The following is an 18,607-nucleotide window of genomic DNA, read 5'->3' as shown; positions in this document are numbered from 1 at the left end:
ACAGTGAAGGAACTGGCGTAAACATTGGCGTCTGACAGTGCAGCAGTGAGCTGCTGTATCTACGTTAAAGCGTTGTTTCAGAAGAACAATTCATATTTACTTCAAGTAGCCAACTGCATCACGCTGCTTCGAATGGAGACCAGACAACAGGGTGAGTGAGCGTTCAAGCTCTCGAAAAATTTATAATAATATTTTACACATTATGGATTTTTGTTGTTGCATTTATTCAATTGTGTATTTAGCCTATCTGTTATTTACAGGATGAACGAAAACTGTTGTTACTGAATTCATAGTTGATAGCCTTAATCTTAATTTTAAAAAATATAAATAACCTTATTAAGCAGTTTAACTTTAATATGTGATGATAGTCTTGGTAGGTGAAATTTAAGTGTAAACTTTTAATAAATTCTACCTCAAAAGACAAAAGTGTATCAATAGAGTAGCCATTTTCGACCAGTTATCACATGACGCATCTACTTAATGGAACACGTGGTTAACGTTTCATTTCTGTCCAATAGAGAGCATTAGTAATGCCATCTTTTTGTAGGCACTAAACTCCGCCATGGTTCGTTGGACAAAGCCTATGGGGAAAATGAATGCTGTTTTGGGATAAACGCCGAAAATAAGGTCTGTGGTAAACACAGGTTTAGGAGATCTTATACGTTTGTTTTTCAATGAGATGGTCTTAATTTTTCTTCACTTTTTTTTAAAATTATTTTTACATTTTTGAAGCATTTGTCATTTAATAAAGCACATAAAGGCTTCCTACTTCACAAAGATAATATTAACTGACAGATATTGTTATATCATAGAACAAAACATATAAGATCTCCTAAGCCTGTGTTAACCTCAGACCTTATTTTCTACATTTATCCCACAACCCTATTCTTTCCCCGGTTTATTTTCTTCATAGGAATGGCTGAAAGAACCAGAGGTAACATATTTTCCGGTTTTAGGACTACAAGGTGGCGAGCTCTATGTGTAACATCATTGCAACATGGTAATAAAACATCATGTTCATTTGGATGTAGTATTGCTCTGTCCTTTTTGTTAGGTTCAAATATATTTTGCAAACCATGACTGGCTCAAGGCCACTTATTTTCCCTTCCCACCGTGACCACCTGACCAAATAATTGAAATCTTGTGACCATAGATATTCTGCTTTGAAGAGCCTTTCTTTGTAGTTGGCCCTATTATCCAAATAGCAAGATGGCTGTCTTAACTTGTGCACACTAGATTATCAGTTGAATACTGGCTATTATAATCAACTTTCTGGTTCAAACAAGGTATAGGCATTGTTCTTTATCAACCTCAGGTTACAGTCAGCCTGAATGAACACTGTAACCTACACTATACACCAATTGTGTGCGTGTGTGTGCGCTCCTGTGTTTATGTGTAACTCACTATTTTGTATTTCATCCCATTCATTGCCTAATGGACATCAAATGCATCGTCATCAGAGTTGTACTCTAGTGTACTGAGCGACTCTAGTGTACTGAGCGATGGTGCAGGGGAATGGGGTAAGACCTCATATTCAGATGAGTGGGTTATGCCCAGTGGGTTTGTGGTGCATCTGCAACCTGAAGGTGACAGGCCTTTGATCTGTAGACTAGACTACTTTCCCTGTTATTGGTAGTATTACAGTAGCTGTAGTATTTCTGGCCCACGTTGGAACAGTAAACCTGTGCAGCATCAATTGCATATTTTTTAATACTTTCAGGATTGTAATAGCATGTGCGGATAAATAGAATGATTTGGATTTATATCCATTCATTTGTCTTGATGCTGCACAATTGAACCAGAAAATAGGCCAATGTCTTCTTGATATGTTTCTCGGCTCTGTAGATGGACAGACTCCCATTTTAGAATACTCCAGTTCTCTTGCAATCAGTTGCATGCTGTGTTTGAGCTGAATGTTTTAGGTCTTGTGGTGTTTCCAATTACTAAATGTTCCCTGTACGCATAGAACCTCAAAGGATCTGTAAATGAATTGCCTAACCAGGGTCAACTTCATCAGGCAAAGCATGAAACGCCTCTGATTTTGAACTTTTCTTTCATCTGCGTATGTGATAGAAATGTTTTGGGACATTTGTTTTACAGCATTTCTTCTCTTGGTATGAACATGTTATAGGCATAGACTATATGTTTAGAACTTGTGACTTCCCCGGACAAAGTAGCATAGGCCTATCTATTTTTATCAATTATTACTAATTTCATTAAAGGAATGTAATCTTTCCCCCTTGTTTCTGCTACCAAATGAAGAGAGAGGACAAGGACATCTCAGGACAGGTATGCTTGCTTCTCTGTTTAGCTGACTGCCCTTCACAGAAATGTTCACGTGATGTGGAAGTATACAATATCCCTGATTCATGTTTAAATATGTCTCTTTATTGTGAGGGAATTAATGAATGATTGACTCACTTTCACCACACTTTGGCCCCTCCACAAATTGGACAAAAACACCCCTGACAGTGTTAATTCCAACGATGCGTTTGAGAGCAACCATTTAATGAAGTTGCAGTCAAAGGACTATCTGAAATGGGATCTTTGACTTCGCTAGATATCGCACTGCTTAATTCTGCCGTGGCTGAGGTGAAGGACTTTGGTAAATCTAGTTGGATAATCCGAGGGGAAAATCCCACTGATTACTACAGCCAGGCCAGAAATGACGTAACAGGCCAAGATGACGGCCTAAAATGGAAGCAAAAATGGGAACTAATTTCCAGATAACTTAATCTGTTTATTTACTAAATGCTACATTTTATTTACCATGGTTATGAGCGATCTCGTTATTGGTAAGGGGACTGGGGATAATTTCCAGTAACATTTCCAGTTGTGTTTGCTGCCTGCTGAGTCTGACACACTTTGTTAAGCTTATAGGATTTGCTTCCTCAGTACAGAATGCAGGTCATTTTACTGCATGAGTCAACTCATTGAACATCGTCGAGTTGGAGGGGTGATAATAGTTCATAATGAGATGAGAGAGCTACTACGTATAAGGCGAGAGAGGATCAGTAAATGTGTCATCAAATTGGAAGACAACCTGCTTTTCTTCTTTGAGAGACACCCACTGTGATGTCATCACTTATAGCCAGATAGTTTACCTTGGACGACAGAGATTTTAGCACGGCTAGAGGAGCCACAGTGTGAGAGGCAGGCCTCTCAGTTCGCATTTAGGTTACTCTCAGGTCTCCACGCAGATGACTGATTTTGTGTGAACAACCCTAGGCTAGCTGTCACTGCTAACGACTGTATCTGTGGATAAGGGTTGTAGAGTAAAAACAATGATGCCTTTGAGAACCTAGCATGTGAAAAAGAGTGTATTTCTCCAGCTCTGGCCCCTGTGCTGCTGAATATGATGAGTGTGAATTGGGTGCGGATGAGTTGTCACGCCACAGTCACTGAGCCGCGGGGCTCCTACTTTCAGGACAACGTCGTGGGCGAGACTCGGCAAATGCCGTCAGACAACCCAGACCAGCTGACCCGGACTCGGAATGTGACAATGCCATTTTTTGGATGGGGCCGCAGATTATCTGAAATAGATTCCCAAATCAGAGAGAAAACGAGGATGGGTGTCCTTTTGAGAGTTAATGTAGTGTTACTGAACCCCTACTGATTGTGGTGTGGTTCTGTGTTTATTCCTTGGCCAGAGTCTCTCTCTCTCCTCTCTCCCTCAGCCATGTATGTGATGGTTAATTGAATCAGACTGAGGCGTGGGAGGGGCGGGGCCGCGGTGAGGTTTAGAGTCATCGGTGTACCAATAGTATGATGTTCAGGTGACATGTTGTCAAAAAGGAAAGTCACGAGCCCATCAACCCACTCTTAATAAAATAAAATAACCTTTATTTAACTAGGCAAGCCAGTTAAGAACAAATTCTTATTTTCAATGACTGCCTAGGAATAGTGGGTTAACTGCCTGTTCAGGGGCATAACGATAGATTTGTACTTTGTCAGCTTGGGGATTTGAACTTGCAACCTTCCGAGTCCAACGCTCTAACTACGAGGCTACCCTGCCGCCCCAGTCAAGCCTGCATGGTTTCCTGTTAATGCTCTTTGATATTGATTACTATATAGATTTTTTAATGAACCTGAGCCAATGTTAATGTATCATAGGGACCTCTTTCAGTGCCCCAGGAACGATGCTGATGGATGGAACCTCACATTGGCAACACAAACAACATCACTTTTGTACGAGTGTGTGTATACTGTCTGTGGTCCTCGAAGGTAAAAACGGGGATTGTTTGCTCATTTAAAATGAGTCAGCCCGTTGTTGAAGGATTGAAGTGTCTTAAGGACAACACAAGGATTCAATCAATGATGATTTGGGCTTGCTCGTCTGCATGGGAAGTTGCTAGGCAACACACTCTTAACCCATCACAGTGAAAACATAGAAACAGTTGTTCAAACTGAAATTGTCCCATTCTAGAGAAATAGGATAAAGTCGTAGAGTAATTAACTTTTACATTTGAGTCATTTAGCAGACGCTCCAATCCAGAGCGACTTACAATTAGTCCATTCATCTTAAGATAGCCAGGTGAGACAACCACATATCACAATCGTAGTAAGTACATTTTTTCCTCAATAAAATAGCTATCAACACAGTGCAAGTAGGAAAAGACAAGTCCAGGCTATTATTATTATTATCATCATTATTATTATTAAAATACATCTGCTATTAGAGTCACTGAGGCCTGGCAAGATGACAATAGAGAAGAGAGTGATGAAGAGTGCTAGAATGTATACTGTGTACACGGTGGGGCTCCAAGCGAAGGGATCCTCTCCAAAGGCTTCTGATGAGAAAGTGATTGGGTTATGTGGCCAAACTGCATCACAAGCTCTGTGCCACGCCACTCCAATCATCTGCTGATGTAATGAGAGGCCAGGCCTCAAAGATGTGACTCCTGCTTGTTTGTTGTCCTCTTTGTCTTGACAAAAACATCCCCTACCTACGGTCATCTTAGGACGCTGGTCCCTGCTCAGTAACATCTCTTAGGTTTAGATGTCATGTTATATTTAAGCAATAATGGGGGGTCAATGTTTTGTTATACCCGTTTATTACGGTCTAATATACCACGGTTGTTAGCCTATCAGCATTCAGGGCTCGAACCACAAAGTTTATAATATATTATTATGTCCTGGCTTTATGTTGCTGGTGATTGAAATAGTATCATAAGCTCAGAGCCTTTCACCCAGTTGTATTACTGTAGCCTAGTATAGAATTTAAAGCCAGAGTCTCTTTTTACTGTAATATTATATTATGCAGTTATAAGAGACTAATGGTTGTAGGGACAGACATTTGAAGTTACACAAAATTAGGCAGAAATTGGGTAAAGCTATACTCTAAATTTGAGTTCAAATTCACTTTATTAATGGCTGATTTAATCTGCTGAGGGTACACCATGCCGGGGCTTTGGCCATTACTTCATCAGTCAGATATTGATCAGACACTCAGTGCTTCACCTACCAGGAAGTTGTTTGTCTGTTTTAGCATGTATTGTAACTGGAAACACACGCACGCATGCATGCACGCACGAACGCATACACACACACATATTGTCACGTAATTAGATCACCATTAGGTTCCATAAGCAATAGATATTCCCCCTGAATATTTTTTTTTATATATAAAATCATATAAGAAAAGAAAACAATGTAATAAAAAAAACAATAAGCAATAGATTTGTGCTCCTATTTAGTCATACACATTGATGAATGAATGTTTTAAGTAGAGACAACATACAGGACGGTTACTCAAGCAGACAACTGGTGGCCTTATGGAAGGGGATAAGCATGACTTTTCTATCCAGAATATATCTTAGCTTTACATGTATAAAAATAAACAGAGGATTGAGAAATGGAAGCTCGAGTGTAGATAATTACAGTCGGTGTCTCTAAAGGTGGTTGTTAAACGTGTGGGAATATTGCCATTGTCACAGTGATGGAGGGTGGCGTTCAGGTTAAATCTGTCCGTACTGTGGTCGTGTTACGATGGCAACAGATTGGGGGGTATGTCTTGCCGTAGCCTGAATCATCTCTTCGAGTTAGACGATTTGAATGGGTGCCTGAGTTTCTTCCGTTGTTTGCAAAAACATACTTTATGTGATTGTCTCTCCACTATACAGTGAGTGTACAAAACATTAGGAACACCTCCTCTTTCCATGACAGACTGACCAGGGGGAAGGTGTAATCCCTTATTGATGTCACTTGTTAAATCCACTTCAATCAGTGTCAATGAAGGGGAGGAGACAAGTTAAAGAAGGATGTATAAGCTTTGAGACATGGATTGTGTATGTGTGCCATTCAGAGGGTGAATGGGGCAAGACAAAATATTTAAGTGCCTTTGAACGGGGTATGGTAGAAGGTGTCAGGTGCACCGGTTTGAGTGTGTCAAGAACTGCAGAGCTGCTGGGTTTTTCACACTTAACAGTTTCCCGTGTGTATTAAGAATGGTTCACCACCCAAATGACATCCAGCCTACTTAACACAACTGTTGGAAGCAATGGAGTCAACATGGGCCAACATCCCTGTGGAGACTTTTCGAGACCATGCCTGACAAATGGAGTTATTTCTGAGGGCAAAGGGGGGTGCAACTCAATATTAGGAAAATGTTTGTACACTCAGTGTATTTGTACAGTACCAGTCAAAGATTTGGACACACCTTCTCATTCAAGGTATTTTTTTCTTTATTTTTATTATTTTCTAAATTGTAGAATAATAGTGAAGACATCAAAACTATGAAATAACACAAATGGAATCATGTAATAACCAAAAAAGGGTTAAACAAATCTAAATATATTTTATATTTGAGATTCTTCAATGTAGCCACCCTTTGCTTTGATGCCAGCTTTGCACACTCTTGGTATTCTTTCAACCAGCTTCACCTGGAATGCTTTTCCAACAGTCTTGAAGGAGTTCCCACATATGCTGAGCACTTGTTGGCTGCTTTTCCTTCACTCTGCGGTCCAACTCATCCCAAACCATCTCAATTGTCTTGAGGTCAGGTGATTGTGGAGGCCAGGTCATCTGATGCAGCACTCCATTACTCTCCTTCTTGATCAAATAGCCCTTACACAGCCTGGAGGTGTGTTGGGTCATTGTCTTGTTGAAAAACAAATGGGATGGTGAATCGCTGCAGAATGCCGTGGTAGCCATGCTGGTTAAGTGTGCCTTGAATTCTAAATAAATCACAGACAGTCACCAGCAAAGCACCATCACACCTCCTCCACGCTTCACGGTGGGAACCACACATGCGGAGATCATCCTTTGACCTACTCTGCGTCTCACAAATACACGGCGGTTGGAACCAAATATCTCAAATTTGGACTCATCAGACCAAAGGACATATTTCTACCGGTCTAATGTCCTTTGCTCGTGTTTCTTGACCCAAGCAAGTCTCTTCTTCTTATTGGTGTCCTTTAGTACTGGTTTCTTTGCAGGAATTTGACCATGAAGGGCTGATTCACGCAGTCTCCTCTGAGCAGTTGATGTTGAGATGTGTCTGTTACTTGAACTCTGAAGAATTTATTTGGGCTGCAATTTCTGAAGCTGGTAACTCTAATGAACTTATCCTATGCAGCAGAGGTAACTCTGAGTCTTCCTTTCCTGTGGTGGTCCTCATGAGAGCCAGTTACATCAGAGTGCTTGATGGTTTTTGCGACTGCACTTGAAGAAACTTTCAAAGGTGTCTTTGAGTAATGATGGACTGTAGATTCTCTTTGCTTATTTGAGCTGTTCTTGCCATAATATTGACTTGGTCTTTTACCAAATAGGACTATCTTCTGTATACCACCACTACCTTGTCACAGCACAACTGATTGATTGCTCAAATGCATTAATTAGGAAATAAAATCCTCAAACTAACTTTTAACGTGGCACACCTGTTAATTTAAATGCATTCCAGGTGACTACCTCATGAAGCTGGTGGAGAGAATGGTTACTACATGATTCCATATGTGTTATTTCATAGTTTTGATTTCTTCACTATTATTCTACAATGTAACAAATAAAGAATAACCCTTGACTGAGTGGTACTGTAAGTCTGAAGTGTTCTAACTTTTGGGGGTTGTTTTGTGTTTAATCGTCTCTCTCTCCTCAGGTTTGCTGGACCCAGAGCCTCTAACAGAAGTAGATGAAGAAATGGTGTCAGAAGTGGACCTCTACAACACTGTGACTGATGAGGAGAGGGAGGAAATATTGAGTGAACTCACTAAGGTAGTCCCTCTCATCAGCACTTTTCAAATGTTTGAGCTTGGCATGTTGATCGAGTTGGATTCAGGAAGCGCTGTCTTGGAGATAGATACATTCTGTTCAACCTTAGAGGGGAGAGATGGTTAAGAAGTTGGTACACTGATCTCTCTCACATAGGGAAACTGTGTTGGACCATGGGAGAGCGATATTAACTGGAAATAGGAGCGGAAGTAGAGGGCATTATGAGTTATGTAAATCTTGGCAGCTCTTGCAGCAGAGCTTTTTTTGCATAATATGAGTCGGCATCAATTAGGATTTGGGTTTACAGTTGTTACTCTTCATCACTGTTGTTTCCCCTGGCGTTGACCTCAGGCCAAATACACTATACTGTGTTTTAAGGAAGAGCCAGTGTTCTGTACTTCAGTTCCCTCAATTTACCACTATATTATTATTATTATTATTATAGTTATATTACCAACACATATATGTAGGTGAAATTGCCTTTTGTAACCATTTGTAGTATAGTAAGCTTCATCCAAGAAATATACTTTATTTGCTGATAAGGAGTGGGGTATAACACATTTTGTCCATGTGTTACCTTATTTGCTTTATGGATAATTCATTTGGAATACTTAAGCCCTAGGGGAAATTAGCATCACTCTCTTACTCTGTATCTCTCATGTCTTTATTTCTCTCTCTCTCCTCGCTTTCTATGTTTATGCCTCTAGTTAGAGGAAGAAATCTCCACCCTGAGACAAGTGTTGGCCTCCAAAGAGAAACACCACTCAGACCTCAAAGCCAAACTGGGGATAACACCACTCAGTGAGCTCAAACAGAACTTCAACAGGAGCTGGTATGACATGCAGACTTCCACTGCGTGAGTACCCAACATCGTTCGCTGTGTGTATTACGCTTGAGTGGCAGGTATCAAATATGTTACACGCCGGCGTGCATGAAGCCAGGGGGAGGGGGAATCTCAACTAGACTCCTATTGTTGCCATCCAAAGGCTGTCTCAGAGAAAGTGCCTACATTTGGCATTTGGGAAGGAAAGCGAGAAATAGCACTCGCGCCCTCTAGATGTTTTGCTCCTGTCACCAGAGATTGTCTTTATGGGCGTCACAGAGTGATGAATGTATGGATCCGGTCTGATCAGGCTCATTGAGGCAGATAATGACAGGGAGCAAGCGGCCTAATGGTGATGTGACATCTAAAGCAGCACAGTGCTACCTGACTGGCTGCCTGGTCCAGGACACATCTATCCATGGGGGCATGCCAGTAAAAACAAGCAGCAGCTTCAGGCCCATATAGGTCAGTACTATATATATAGCCATTTTCAGTGAACAGCTATACAATAGGCCTAGATTTCAGTCCTCCGTCTCTGCCTGCGTCTGCAGACTGGCCTTGTATGTCCCTAGCTATTCAGTTACCAGAGTCACGCTTTAACTAGGCGCTCAAATGGGCAGAGCACCCTTCTCCAATCACCGTTACCATGGTGAGGGGGAACTGCAAACCGCTAGGGTCAAGCAGATCTGGTGGTGCTGAGAGATCATTGGCTGGAGGGAGAGGAGAAGAATGGGCCTCCACTGTAAATGCCACGACACACTTCCTCAATCTCCAGTCTCGACACCAATGCAACAGGGCCAAGTGTAAAGGAGGTGAGCAACTCTGTCATAACGGCCGATCTGTATCTATTGTCAGTGTGGTTTGTTGTTGGCATCAGTTGATGTTAGGTGACAATATTTATCTTTCTCTCTCGGGCTTCTTCTCTCTTCTTTTCCCTCTCTTCTCTCTCTAGTCTTTCTCACTTCAGGCGCCACACTAGTTAGACTCAGTACCTAAGTGAGCTGGCGGACCACATTCTTCTCAGAATTACCTCCCACAGCAAAAGCATTAGCCAGATTAACGCATTGCACTTAATGTATCTCACAAATGCAGTAAGCTCTTTGTCTTGAAATAGCAGGACTCAAATCCGATAAGGTGATGGCATGGGCTGGTGTTCAGGGAAGTGCAGGAGTTTCTTAGGTTTCCATGCAGTCTGTGTGTAATGCACTGAGAGGTAATCGGGCTCTAGGGGCTGGGGATGTGAGAGGTTGGAAGCCAGGCACTCTGCAGACTAGCAGGCTTTTAGAACTAGAAAATAAAGAGGAAAATCAATGGCTTCTCTTTGTAGGCCAGTGCCCTAACAGTGGTATAAGCTGTACAAATAATCAAAGCGATGTGCTCCTCTGTTTCCCAGAGATTTTGCAGCATCAATAGGAGTTAAAACATGGGGAAACACTGATTCTTTGTTATCTGTGCCATGCTCCCCTCATCCTGTTTTATAGATGTATGAATCCCTGACTGATTGTGATACTGAGCTGGAGTATCAGTTACACCCTGGCTCCGGCTCTGACTACGAAACTAATCTGTGTGTGTGTGAGTGCTCCGGACAGGGACAAGAAGAGAACAGGTGTGGCTGTCCTGTGGTATCCTGTCCTGTCTGTTTTTGAAAGTCACTGTCTGGTCTTTTCATTTGTCCAGGTACAAAAAGACGTCGGAGACGTTGAGCACGGCAGGGCAGAAGACGTCAGCAGCTTTCACCACATTGGGAACAGCCATCAGCAGGAAGTTTGGGGATATGAGGTACTGTGTCACTGGTGCCTATAGCAACCACACAACAACATCAACATCTTTCATATCCAATCAACTGAAGCCTTACACTACGACTACATCTTTTAGCCTACAGCTATTGAGACAGAATACAAGGTTGCCTCCAGTCAGAATGACCACCCTCCTCCCTCTGCAGCCAGTCTGTCGTGTGCCCAATCCTAATTGTTGCTGGGGTTGACCCAGACAGTCTGTTGCAGGGGGCATGTTTGTGTTGCATAAGCCCAGAGTAAGCAGCTTTCTGCAGGCCAGATTGGATGCAGGCCTGGGGTGGAGTGGGGGGGGGGGTCAGTAACCCTCTGGGTGTCTGCTGACCACTCTCTGCTGCGAAGACCCAGAGTTCTGACTGGGCAGGGTGGCACAATGGAGATCCATTGCTGGCCTGTATGCTGGCTTTGCAGGGGCACACTCAGCCACTGGGGAGCTATCATATCATAGACAGCTGGCCCCAGGTTCACTAGTAATACAATACTCAGACTAGCCATGACAAAGAAAAACTGTGATTTATTGTTATGCCTGTCCATGTCATTTAGTGTGTGTTGTAGACGTGTCAGAGCCTTTGTTTCGTTATTTTAATGTCATCATCATTATTGCATGATAATAACAAAAGACTCACCACCGCAGGTTTATAATAGTGTATTAACCAACCAACGTTATGTATAAAATCACGTTGAACAATGATCCAGAGAGACAAATAGATATTCCTTTGTGTATTGCAGCATGTTTGGCCTTGAGTTAATGTATCCCAGAAGGTATGCCACCTCGTGTGCATGTGTGTGTGCATGCAAATGAGTTTGTCCCTGTGTGGACTATTCGTGTGAATTGAAAATACAGTAGAACACGTTATTTTCATGAACCCTGTTCACTATGTTGCCCAGTGGGGGGAAAAAAAATTTAAAAAATAGGTGTGCCCTGGCTGACTTGCATTGATTGAAATATGCTAAACCAAACATTTAGCTATGAGGAACCATGGAGAGCAAGGTACAGTATGTTGCCTGGGGGTGAAGTTTGCTGTGGGCTTTACTTGGGTGACTCCCTTCGACTTACAGACTGCAGGTTGTTTGCATTCTAATGCATAGCGTTTATACAGTACTGTAAGGATACAGTATATGGCATGATAACCAGAGCTTTGATGATTTAATGATTGGTTAACTGTGTGTTTGAAGTGTGTGCCCGCGCTGGATCTTTGAATTTGGCTTTTCTTGAATAGAAGTTTAATTAAACTCTGTCGTGATTCCAAAATGAAGTAGCCTAATGTAAAGTGTTGGTAGGACACTCGATAATGTCAGGACAAATGTCTTAAATGTCTTTGTTTCTTCATCCTTTTCTATGCATCCAAAGATCAAATTCACTTGGGTAAGAAATTGTGTTTTAGTGTTATTGGTTGTATTATACCTCTGATTTAGAATCAGATATGCGTGTTTGCAGTGACTGCACTGAAACTAGTCAGAAGATGGACAAAGGCCATTGCTTACGTAAATATGAGTGGGATTTAAGATATAATGGTAAGAAGATGACTACCAACTGAATGGGATCAATTCCAGGGATCCCTTGATTTGATTAGTCAGACACACAGTTAGTTCCAGTGCAGTCACATCATAACCTAGTGTGAATGTGTATACACGCAAACCTCATAGTGAACTCCTCAGATCTGTAGCACACTGACCAGTAGGCATGCGTGACTTTGACTGTTGTTGACCATAGCATGTTTTACTTGTGGGTTCAGTATAGTTACAGTTTTTAGATAATTTGTCTTTCTCTTTTGCACCTTCTGTGGATGTAGCATTGCTAGTTCTCTGTAGAAGTTGTTAGTCATATACACATGAATGAGTCATCGATATGACAAAGTTGTCTAAGAACATATATCATATTACAATATAAGCCATTAGATTCCTCTAAAATATCTAATTTTTTTTTTTAAGGCAATCAGATGATGGGTAAATCTACATTATAGAAATGCCTAGAAAGTTGCCCTGCTGAATTACTGTAGACTAGAGGGAGTGGTTGAGTGTGTGTGTGTGATTGCGTGTGTGATTTCTGCTGTCTGTAAATTCATGTTAATGATTTAACTCCTCTTTTACCTGGGCCATGCTCTCTTGGGACAGCTACTCTATCCGCCACTCAATGAGCATGCCCGTTATGAGGTAATTGTGTGTAGCCTACTTTGTGTGTAGTGATAGACTTAACCCTCCACTAGATCCCAGTCCTTAGCCACCCACCCATTCTTGTTGTCTTAAGGCTGAGCGTTTGTAAGCATTGTGAGTAGAATTGGTATTGGTTCAGAATTTATAGGTGAAACAGGCTTGCATTGTAACATTGGCATATCCTGCTGCAATCATCAGGAGAAGATTCATGCATTTCTAGCTATCTGACCTGTTTATCCAAAGATAAACGTGTGGAATTGTAACACTAGAAAAAGTGACCTTTCTATAACACGGATGAGCATACAGGACTTCTCCCAGTGTTTTGTTAACAGAGCACTGTAAGTAACGGTAGCTTTAGCAGAGCACTGTAAATACAGACCGCTTTAGCAGAGCACTGTAAATACAGACCGCTTTAGCAGAGCACTGTAAATACAGACCGCTTTAGCAGAGCACTTGTAAATACAGACCGCTTTAGCAGAGCACTTGTAAATACAGACCGCTTTAGCAGAGCACTGTAAATACAGACCGCTTTAGCAGAGCACTTGTAAATACAGACCGCTTTAGCAGAGCACTTGTAAATACAGACCGCTTTAGCAGAGCACTTGTAAATACGGACCGCTTTAGCAGAGCGCTGTAAATACGGACCGCTTTAATAGAGCACTGTAAATACGGACCGCTTTAGCAGAGCGCTGTAAATACGGACCGCTTTAGCAGAGCGCTGTAAATACGGACCGCTTTAGCAGAGCGCTGTAAATACGGACCGCTTTAATAGAGCGCTGTAAATACGGAACGCTTTAGCAGAGCGCTGTAAATACGGAACGCTTTAGCAGAGCGCTGTAAATACGGACCGCTTTAGCAGAGCGCTGTAAATACGGACCGCTTTAGCAGAGCGCTGTAAATACGGACCGCTTTAATAGAGCACTGTAAATACGGAACGCTTTAATAGAGCACTGTAAATACGGAACGCTTTAATAGAGCACTGTAAATACGGAACGCTTTAATAGAGCACTGTAAATACGGACCGCTCTAGCAGAGCACTGTAAATACGGAACGCTCTAGCAGAGCACTGTAAATACGGACCTCTTTAGCAGAGCACTGTAAATACGGACCGCTTTAGCAGAGCACTGTAAATACGGACCGCTTTAGCAGAGCACTGTAAACGGACCGCTTTAGCAGAGCACTGTAAATACGGACCGCTCTAGCAGAGCACTGTAAATACGGACCGCTTTAGCAGAGCACTGTAAATACGGACCGCTTTAGCAGAGCACTGTAAATACGGACCGCTTAGCAGAGCACTGTAAATACGGAACGCTCTAGCAGAGCACTGTAAATACGGACCGCTTTAGCAGAGCACTGTAAATACGGACCGCTTTAGCAGAGCACTGTAAATACGGACCGCTTTAGCAGAGCACTGTAAATACGGACCGCTTTAGCAGAGCACTGTAAATACGGACCGCTTTAGCAGAGCACTGTAAATACGGACCGCTCTAGCAGAGCACTGTAAATACGGACCGCTCTAGCTGAGCACTGTAAATACGGACCGCTCTAGCTGAGCACTGTAAATACACCGCTGCAGAGCACTGTAAATACGGACCGCTCTAGCAGAGCACTGTAAATACGGAACGCTCTAGCAGAGCACTGTAAATACGGAGCACTGTAAATACGGAACGCTCTAGCAGAGCACTGTAAATACGGAACGCTCTAGCAGAGCACTGTAAATACGGAACGCTCTAGCAGAGCACTGTAAATACGGAGAGCACGCGGAACGCTAGCAGAGCACTGTAAATACGGACCGCTCTAGCAGAGCACTGTAAATACGGACCGCTCTAGCAGAGCACTGTAAATACGGACCGCACTGTCTAGCAGAGCACTGTAAATACGGACCGCTCTAGCAGAGCACTGTAAATACGGAACGCTCTAGCAGAGCACTGTAAATACGGACCGCTCTAGCAGAGCACTGAAATACGCACTGAGCACTGTAAATACGGACCGCTCTAGCAGAGCACTGTAAATACGGACCGCTCTAGCAGAGCACTGTAAATACGGACCGCTCTAGCAGAGCACTGTAAATACGGACCGCTCTAGCTGAGCACTGTAAATACGGACCACTGCTCCGCTAGCAGAGCACTGTAAATACGGACCGCTCTAGCAGAGCACTGTAAATACGGACCGCTCTAGCAGAGCACTGTAAATACGGACCGCTCTAGCAGAGCACTGTAAATACGGACCGCTTAGCAGAGCACTGTAAATACGGACCGCTCTAGCAGAGCACTGTAAATACGGACCGCTTTAGCAGAGCACTGTAAATACGGACCGCTTAGCAGAGCACTGTAAATACGGACCGCTCTAGCAGAGCACTGTAAATACGGACCGCTCTAGCTGAGCACTGTAAATACGGACCGCTCTAGCTGAGCAGGACCGCTCTAGCTGAGCACTGTAAATACGGACCGCTCTAGCAGAGCACTGTAAATACGGACCGCTCTAGCAGAGCACTGTAAATACGGACCGCTCTAGCAGAGCACTGTAAATACGGACCGCTCTAGCAGAGCACTGTAAATACGGACCGCTCTAGCAGAGCACTGTAAATACGGACCGCTCTAGCTGTAAATACGGAGCAGAGCACTGTAAATACGGACCGCTCTAGCAGAGCACTGTAAATACGGACCGCTCTAGCTGAGCACTGTAAATACGGACCGCTCTAGCTGAGCACTGTAAATACGGACCGCTCTAGCAGAGCACTGTAAATACGCTGAGCACTGTAAATACAGCAGAGCACTGTAAATACGGACCGCTCTAGCAGAGCACTGTAAATACGGACCGCTCTAGCAGAGCACTGTAAATACGGACCGCTCTAGCAGAGCACTGTAAATACGGACCGCTCTAGCAGAGCACTGTAAATACGGACCGCTCTAGCAGAGCACTGTAAATACGGACCGCTCTAGCAGAGCACTGTAAATACGGAGCGCTTTAGCAGAGCACTGTAAATACGGTCCGCTTTAGCAGAGCACTGTAAATACGGTCCGCTTTAGCAGAGCACTGTAAATACGCAGAGCACTGTAAATACGGTCCGCTTTAGCAGAGCACTGTAAATACGGTCCGCTTTAGCAGAGCACTGTAAATACGGTCCGCTTTAGCAGAGCACTGTAAATACGGTCCGCTTTAGCAGAGCACTGTAAATACAGGAAGCTTTAATAAGTGTACACAAAAGTACAGGTACAGTATGGTGGCTCAGATAGATATAAACATACATGTTGTATACTAAAGTAATAGTATTGCATGAAACTGAACTGCTTTTCATCCCATTAGGAACTCTCCCAGTTTCAAGTCCTTTGAGGAGAAGGTTGAAAGCACCGTTTCCAACATAAAGGTAATGTGAGACATAACACATGTTGCTGTCAAAGCAATGACAGAGATTTACGTAATGTTGAAGTAAGGCCGGGATTCAATCCGAGCGTGCTTTGTCCGCAATGTGCGTATTAAAGGCAATGTTCCCGGGTTTGCAGAGGAACACATTCACGGTAAACGCTGCATGTCTCGGCTCAATCTGAATTTACCTTTAAATGGCACGATTGCGGACAAAACAATCTGATTGAATCCCGGCCTAAGTAAACTCAATATAAGGGTGTAAACATTATGGAGGTCTTTCTTGTTAAGCTTCACTTCCTTTAGCTCAGGAAAACCTTTGGCTATTTTTACAGCTCAGCTAATTGAGGTTAAACACTACCCTCAGGAGAACAATTGCTCCACTTTGAATGTGCGCATTTGAGCCTGATGTCGTAATCTCTGGTGTTTCTAACAACCCTGCTGGAAGTTCAAACAGATTGTTGACAATAGCCTATATTAAAATGTTGTTTTGTGTGTGTGTGCGTTTGTGTGCCTATGCATTTGTGGTTGTTTTTGGATTTGGAGCAGACCAAGGTAGGAAGCCAAGGAGGTGGAGGGAGTTTTGAGGAGGTGCTGTCTTCAGCCGCCCACGCCAGTGCCCAAGAAACCCCCAGCAACAACCTGTCTGAGAGCAGTGATCATGAGCGGACCTGCTAGACCAGAGCCTGAAACAACCTCCCCAGACCAGGATTAGCACTCTACTGCCCCTCACTGGCCCAGAGGCCACATTACATTACCTGATGAGGAGAGCATGACAAACAGTAGGCCTATCTATCCAAAGCCACATCAAGTACCAACACAAATGTGTATTATCTAATGGCTTCTTAGCCTTTGTGTTTCCAATCTGTAAAGCACTCCTGCCCTTGATATTTTATTACTATGAATACAGCCATTACCTTTTGTATTTTAATAAAAATAAATGTGTTCCGTTTATATCAATGTATTTGATAAACAAAAAGTAGTGACTTTCTTCCCAGTACTAAAACAACATTTTCATGATGACACCTACTTTCCAAGAGTGTACAGTCACATAAAACTATTGGGGGAGGGAATTATATTTGAAACTAATACTTGAAATTACAAAGACTGGATTTGTAGGCCTATACTGCACTGTAAATGGGGACCAGAGTAAGGCCTCGTGCTGAAAATCTACTGAATACACTGTCATCCCGATGAATCACACTAATATCTCCTTTATTCCAACCGTGCACTGTTTGCACTTGAGCCTTGATGGGGTCTCCTAAATCAGGACCTAAATTATACTTATTAGCACAACAGTCAGGCAGTGTAGATGCTTTGACACATTGTGGGATTAAATGTCTATTTTTAAATGTGGTTATTTCTTCTGTTTATTAGTGCTAATCTTCAATAATGGACCAAACATCTGGTTTTCTATTTACAGAATTAACTTTTGTCATATGATTTTCTCCTTGTGTTTATTGTTCAAGTTGATTTTTCTCAGTTGCTGTGGTTTTTAACTTAATTGTGACTAGATGTTTGTCAGACATTTAGGTGATAATGTTTTCAGACATTTTGACTATGTTTTGTCAACAGCAGAGTTGCCCTCTCCTGAATGTGACTGTTGTAATACCCAAAGGTTAATAACAGTTGTTATAGTCCCTGTGCAGTCCTGTGTAGCTCGGTAGGTAGAGCATGGCCGTTGCAATGCCAGGGTTGTGGGTTTGATTCTCACGGGGGAACTAGTATGGGGGGGTTGGAGTATGACAATGTATGCATTCACTACTGCAAGTATGACTTAAATGTAGTCTAGCAACTTCTGCTTTTTTTTAAACAAAACTATATCCCAGTAAGATTATAACACACTATGAATAAACTGTTTTTTGCAGTATGACTATTAAACAATTTGTTGCAAACCAATCTAAGGTCGTTTGTCATATGTTATGACATTGAAATAAATACCATAGTACTAATCTACTAAAACAAAACACTCAAGAACACATAAATTGTATTAAGACAGCCCAAACACATTTTGAAATGTACTGTAATTGACAAATAGCATCCCTTTTATAATTTTTATTTTTACCTTTATTTTACTAGGCAAGTCAGTTAAGAACAAATTCTTATTTTCAATGACAGCCTAGGAACAGTGGGTTAACTGCCTGTTCAGGGGCAGAACGACAGATTTGTACCTTGTCAGCTCGGGGATTTGAACTTGCAACCTTTCGGTTACTAGCCCAATGCTCTAACCACTAGGCTACGCTGCCGCCCCATTGACTCAAGTACT

At 42.4% G+C, this 18,607-nt stretch overlaps 1 protein-coding gene across 13 annotated transcripts; it reads left to right on the top strand.

Annotated features, from left to right (window-relative positions):
* tpd52l1 (tpd52 like 1) lies at positions 1-18,240 on the top strand. Of its 13 annotated transcripts, XM_064990930.1 has the most exons (11): positions 1-151; positions 1,461-1,520; positions 2,263-2,289; positions 8,096-8,211; positions 8,916-9,064; positions 10,709-10,810; positions 11,554-11,586; positions 12,176-12,190; positions 12,940-12,978; positions 16,285-16,345; positions 16,888-18,240. In XM_064990930.1, exons 1-11 carry the CDS (start codon positions 133-135, stop codon positions 17,017-17,019), a joined length of 753 nt encoding a protein of 250 aa, XP_064847002.1. In that variant the 5' UTR covers positions 1-132; the 3' UTR covers positions 17,020-18,240. The 13 variants fall into 13 exon arrangements, with proteins under 13 accessions (XP_064847002.1, XP_064847011.1, XP_064847005.1 ...); XM_064990939.1 differs by lacking the exon at positions 11,554-11,586 and having other exon boundaries at positions 2-151; positions 16,891-18,240; XM_064990933.1 differs by lacking the exon at positions 11,554-11,586 and having other exon boundaries at positions 2-151.
* Positions 18,241-18,607: the final 367 nt, after the last annotated feature.

Source organism: Oncorhynchus masou, chromosome 16, assembly GCF_036934945.1.
Source record: "Oncorhynchus masou masou isolate Uvic2021 chromosome 16, UVic_Omas_1.1, whole genome shotgun sequence".
Taxonomy (NCBI): Eukaryota; Metazoa; Chordata; class Actinopteri; order Salmoniformes; family Salmonidae; genus Oncorhynchus; species Oncorhynchus masou.
This window is presented reverse-complemented; position numbering and strand designations above follow the sequence as displayed.

Excerpts from the sequence above, each read along its gene's own strand:
- tpd52l1 (XM_064990928.1), top strand. The coding sequence starts at position 916 with ATGGCTGAAAGAACCAGAGGTAACATATTTTCCGGTTTTAGGACTACA. Across the intron at positions 9,065-10,708 it reads GACATGCAGACTTCCACTGC|GTACAAAAAGACGTCGGAGA; the intron begins GTGAGTACCCAA and ends TCATTTGTCCAG. Across the intron at positions 12,979-16,284 it reads ATGAGCATGCCCGTTATGAG|GAACTCTCCCAGTTTCAAGT; the intron begins GTAATTGTGTGT and ends TCATCCCATTAG.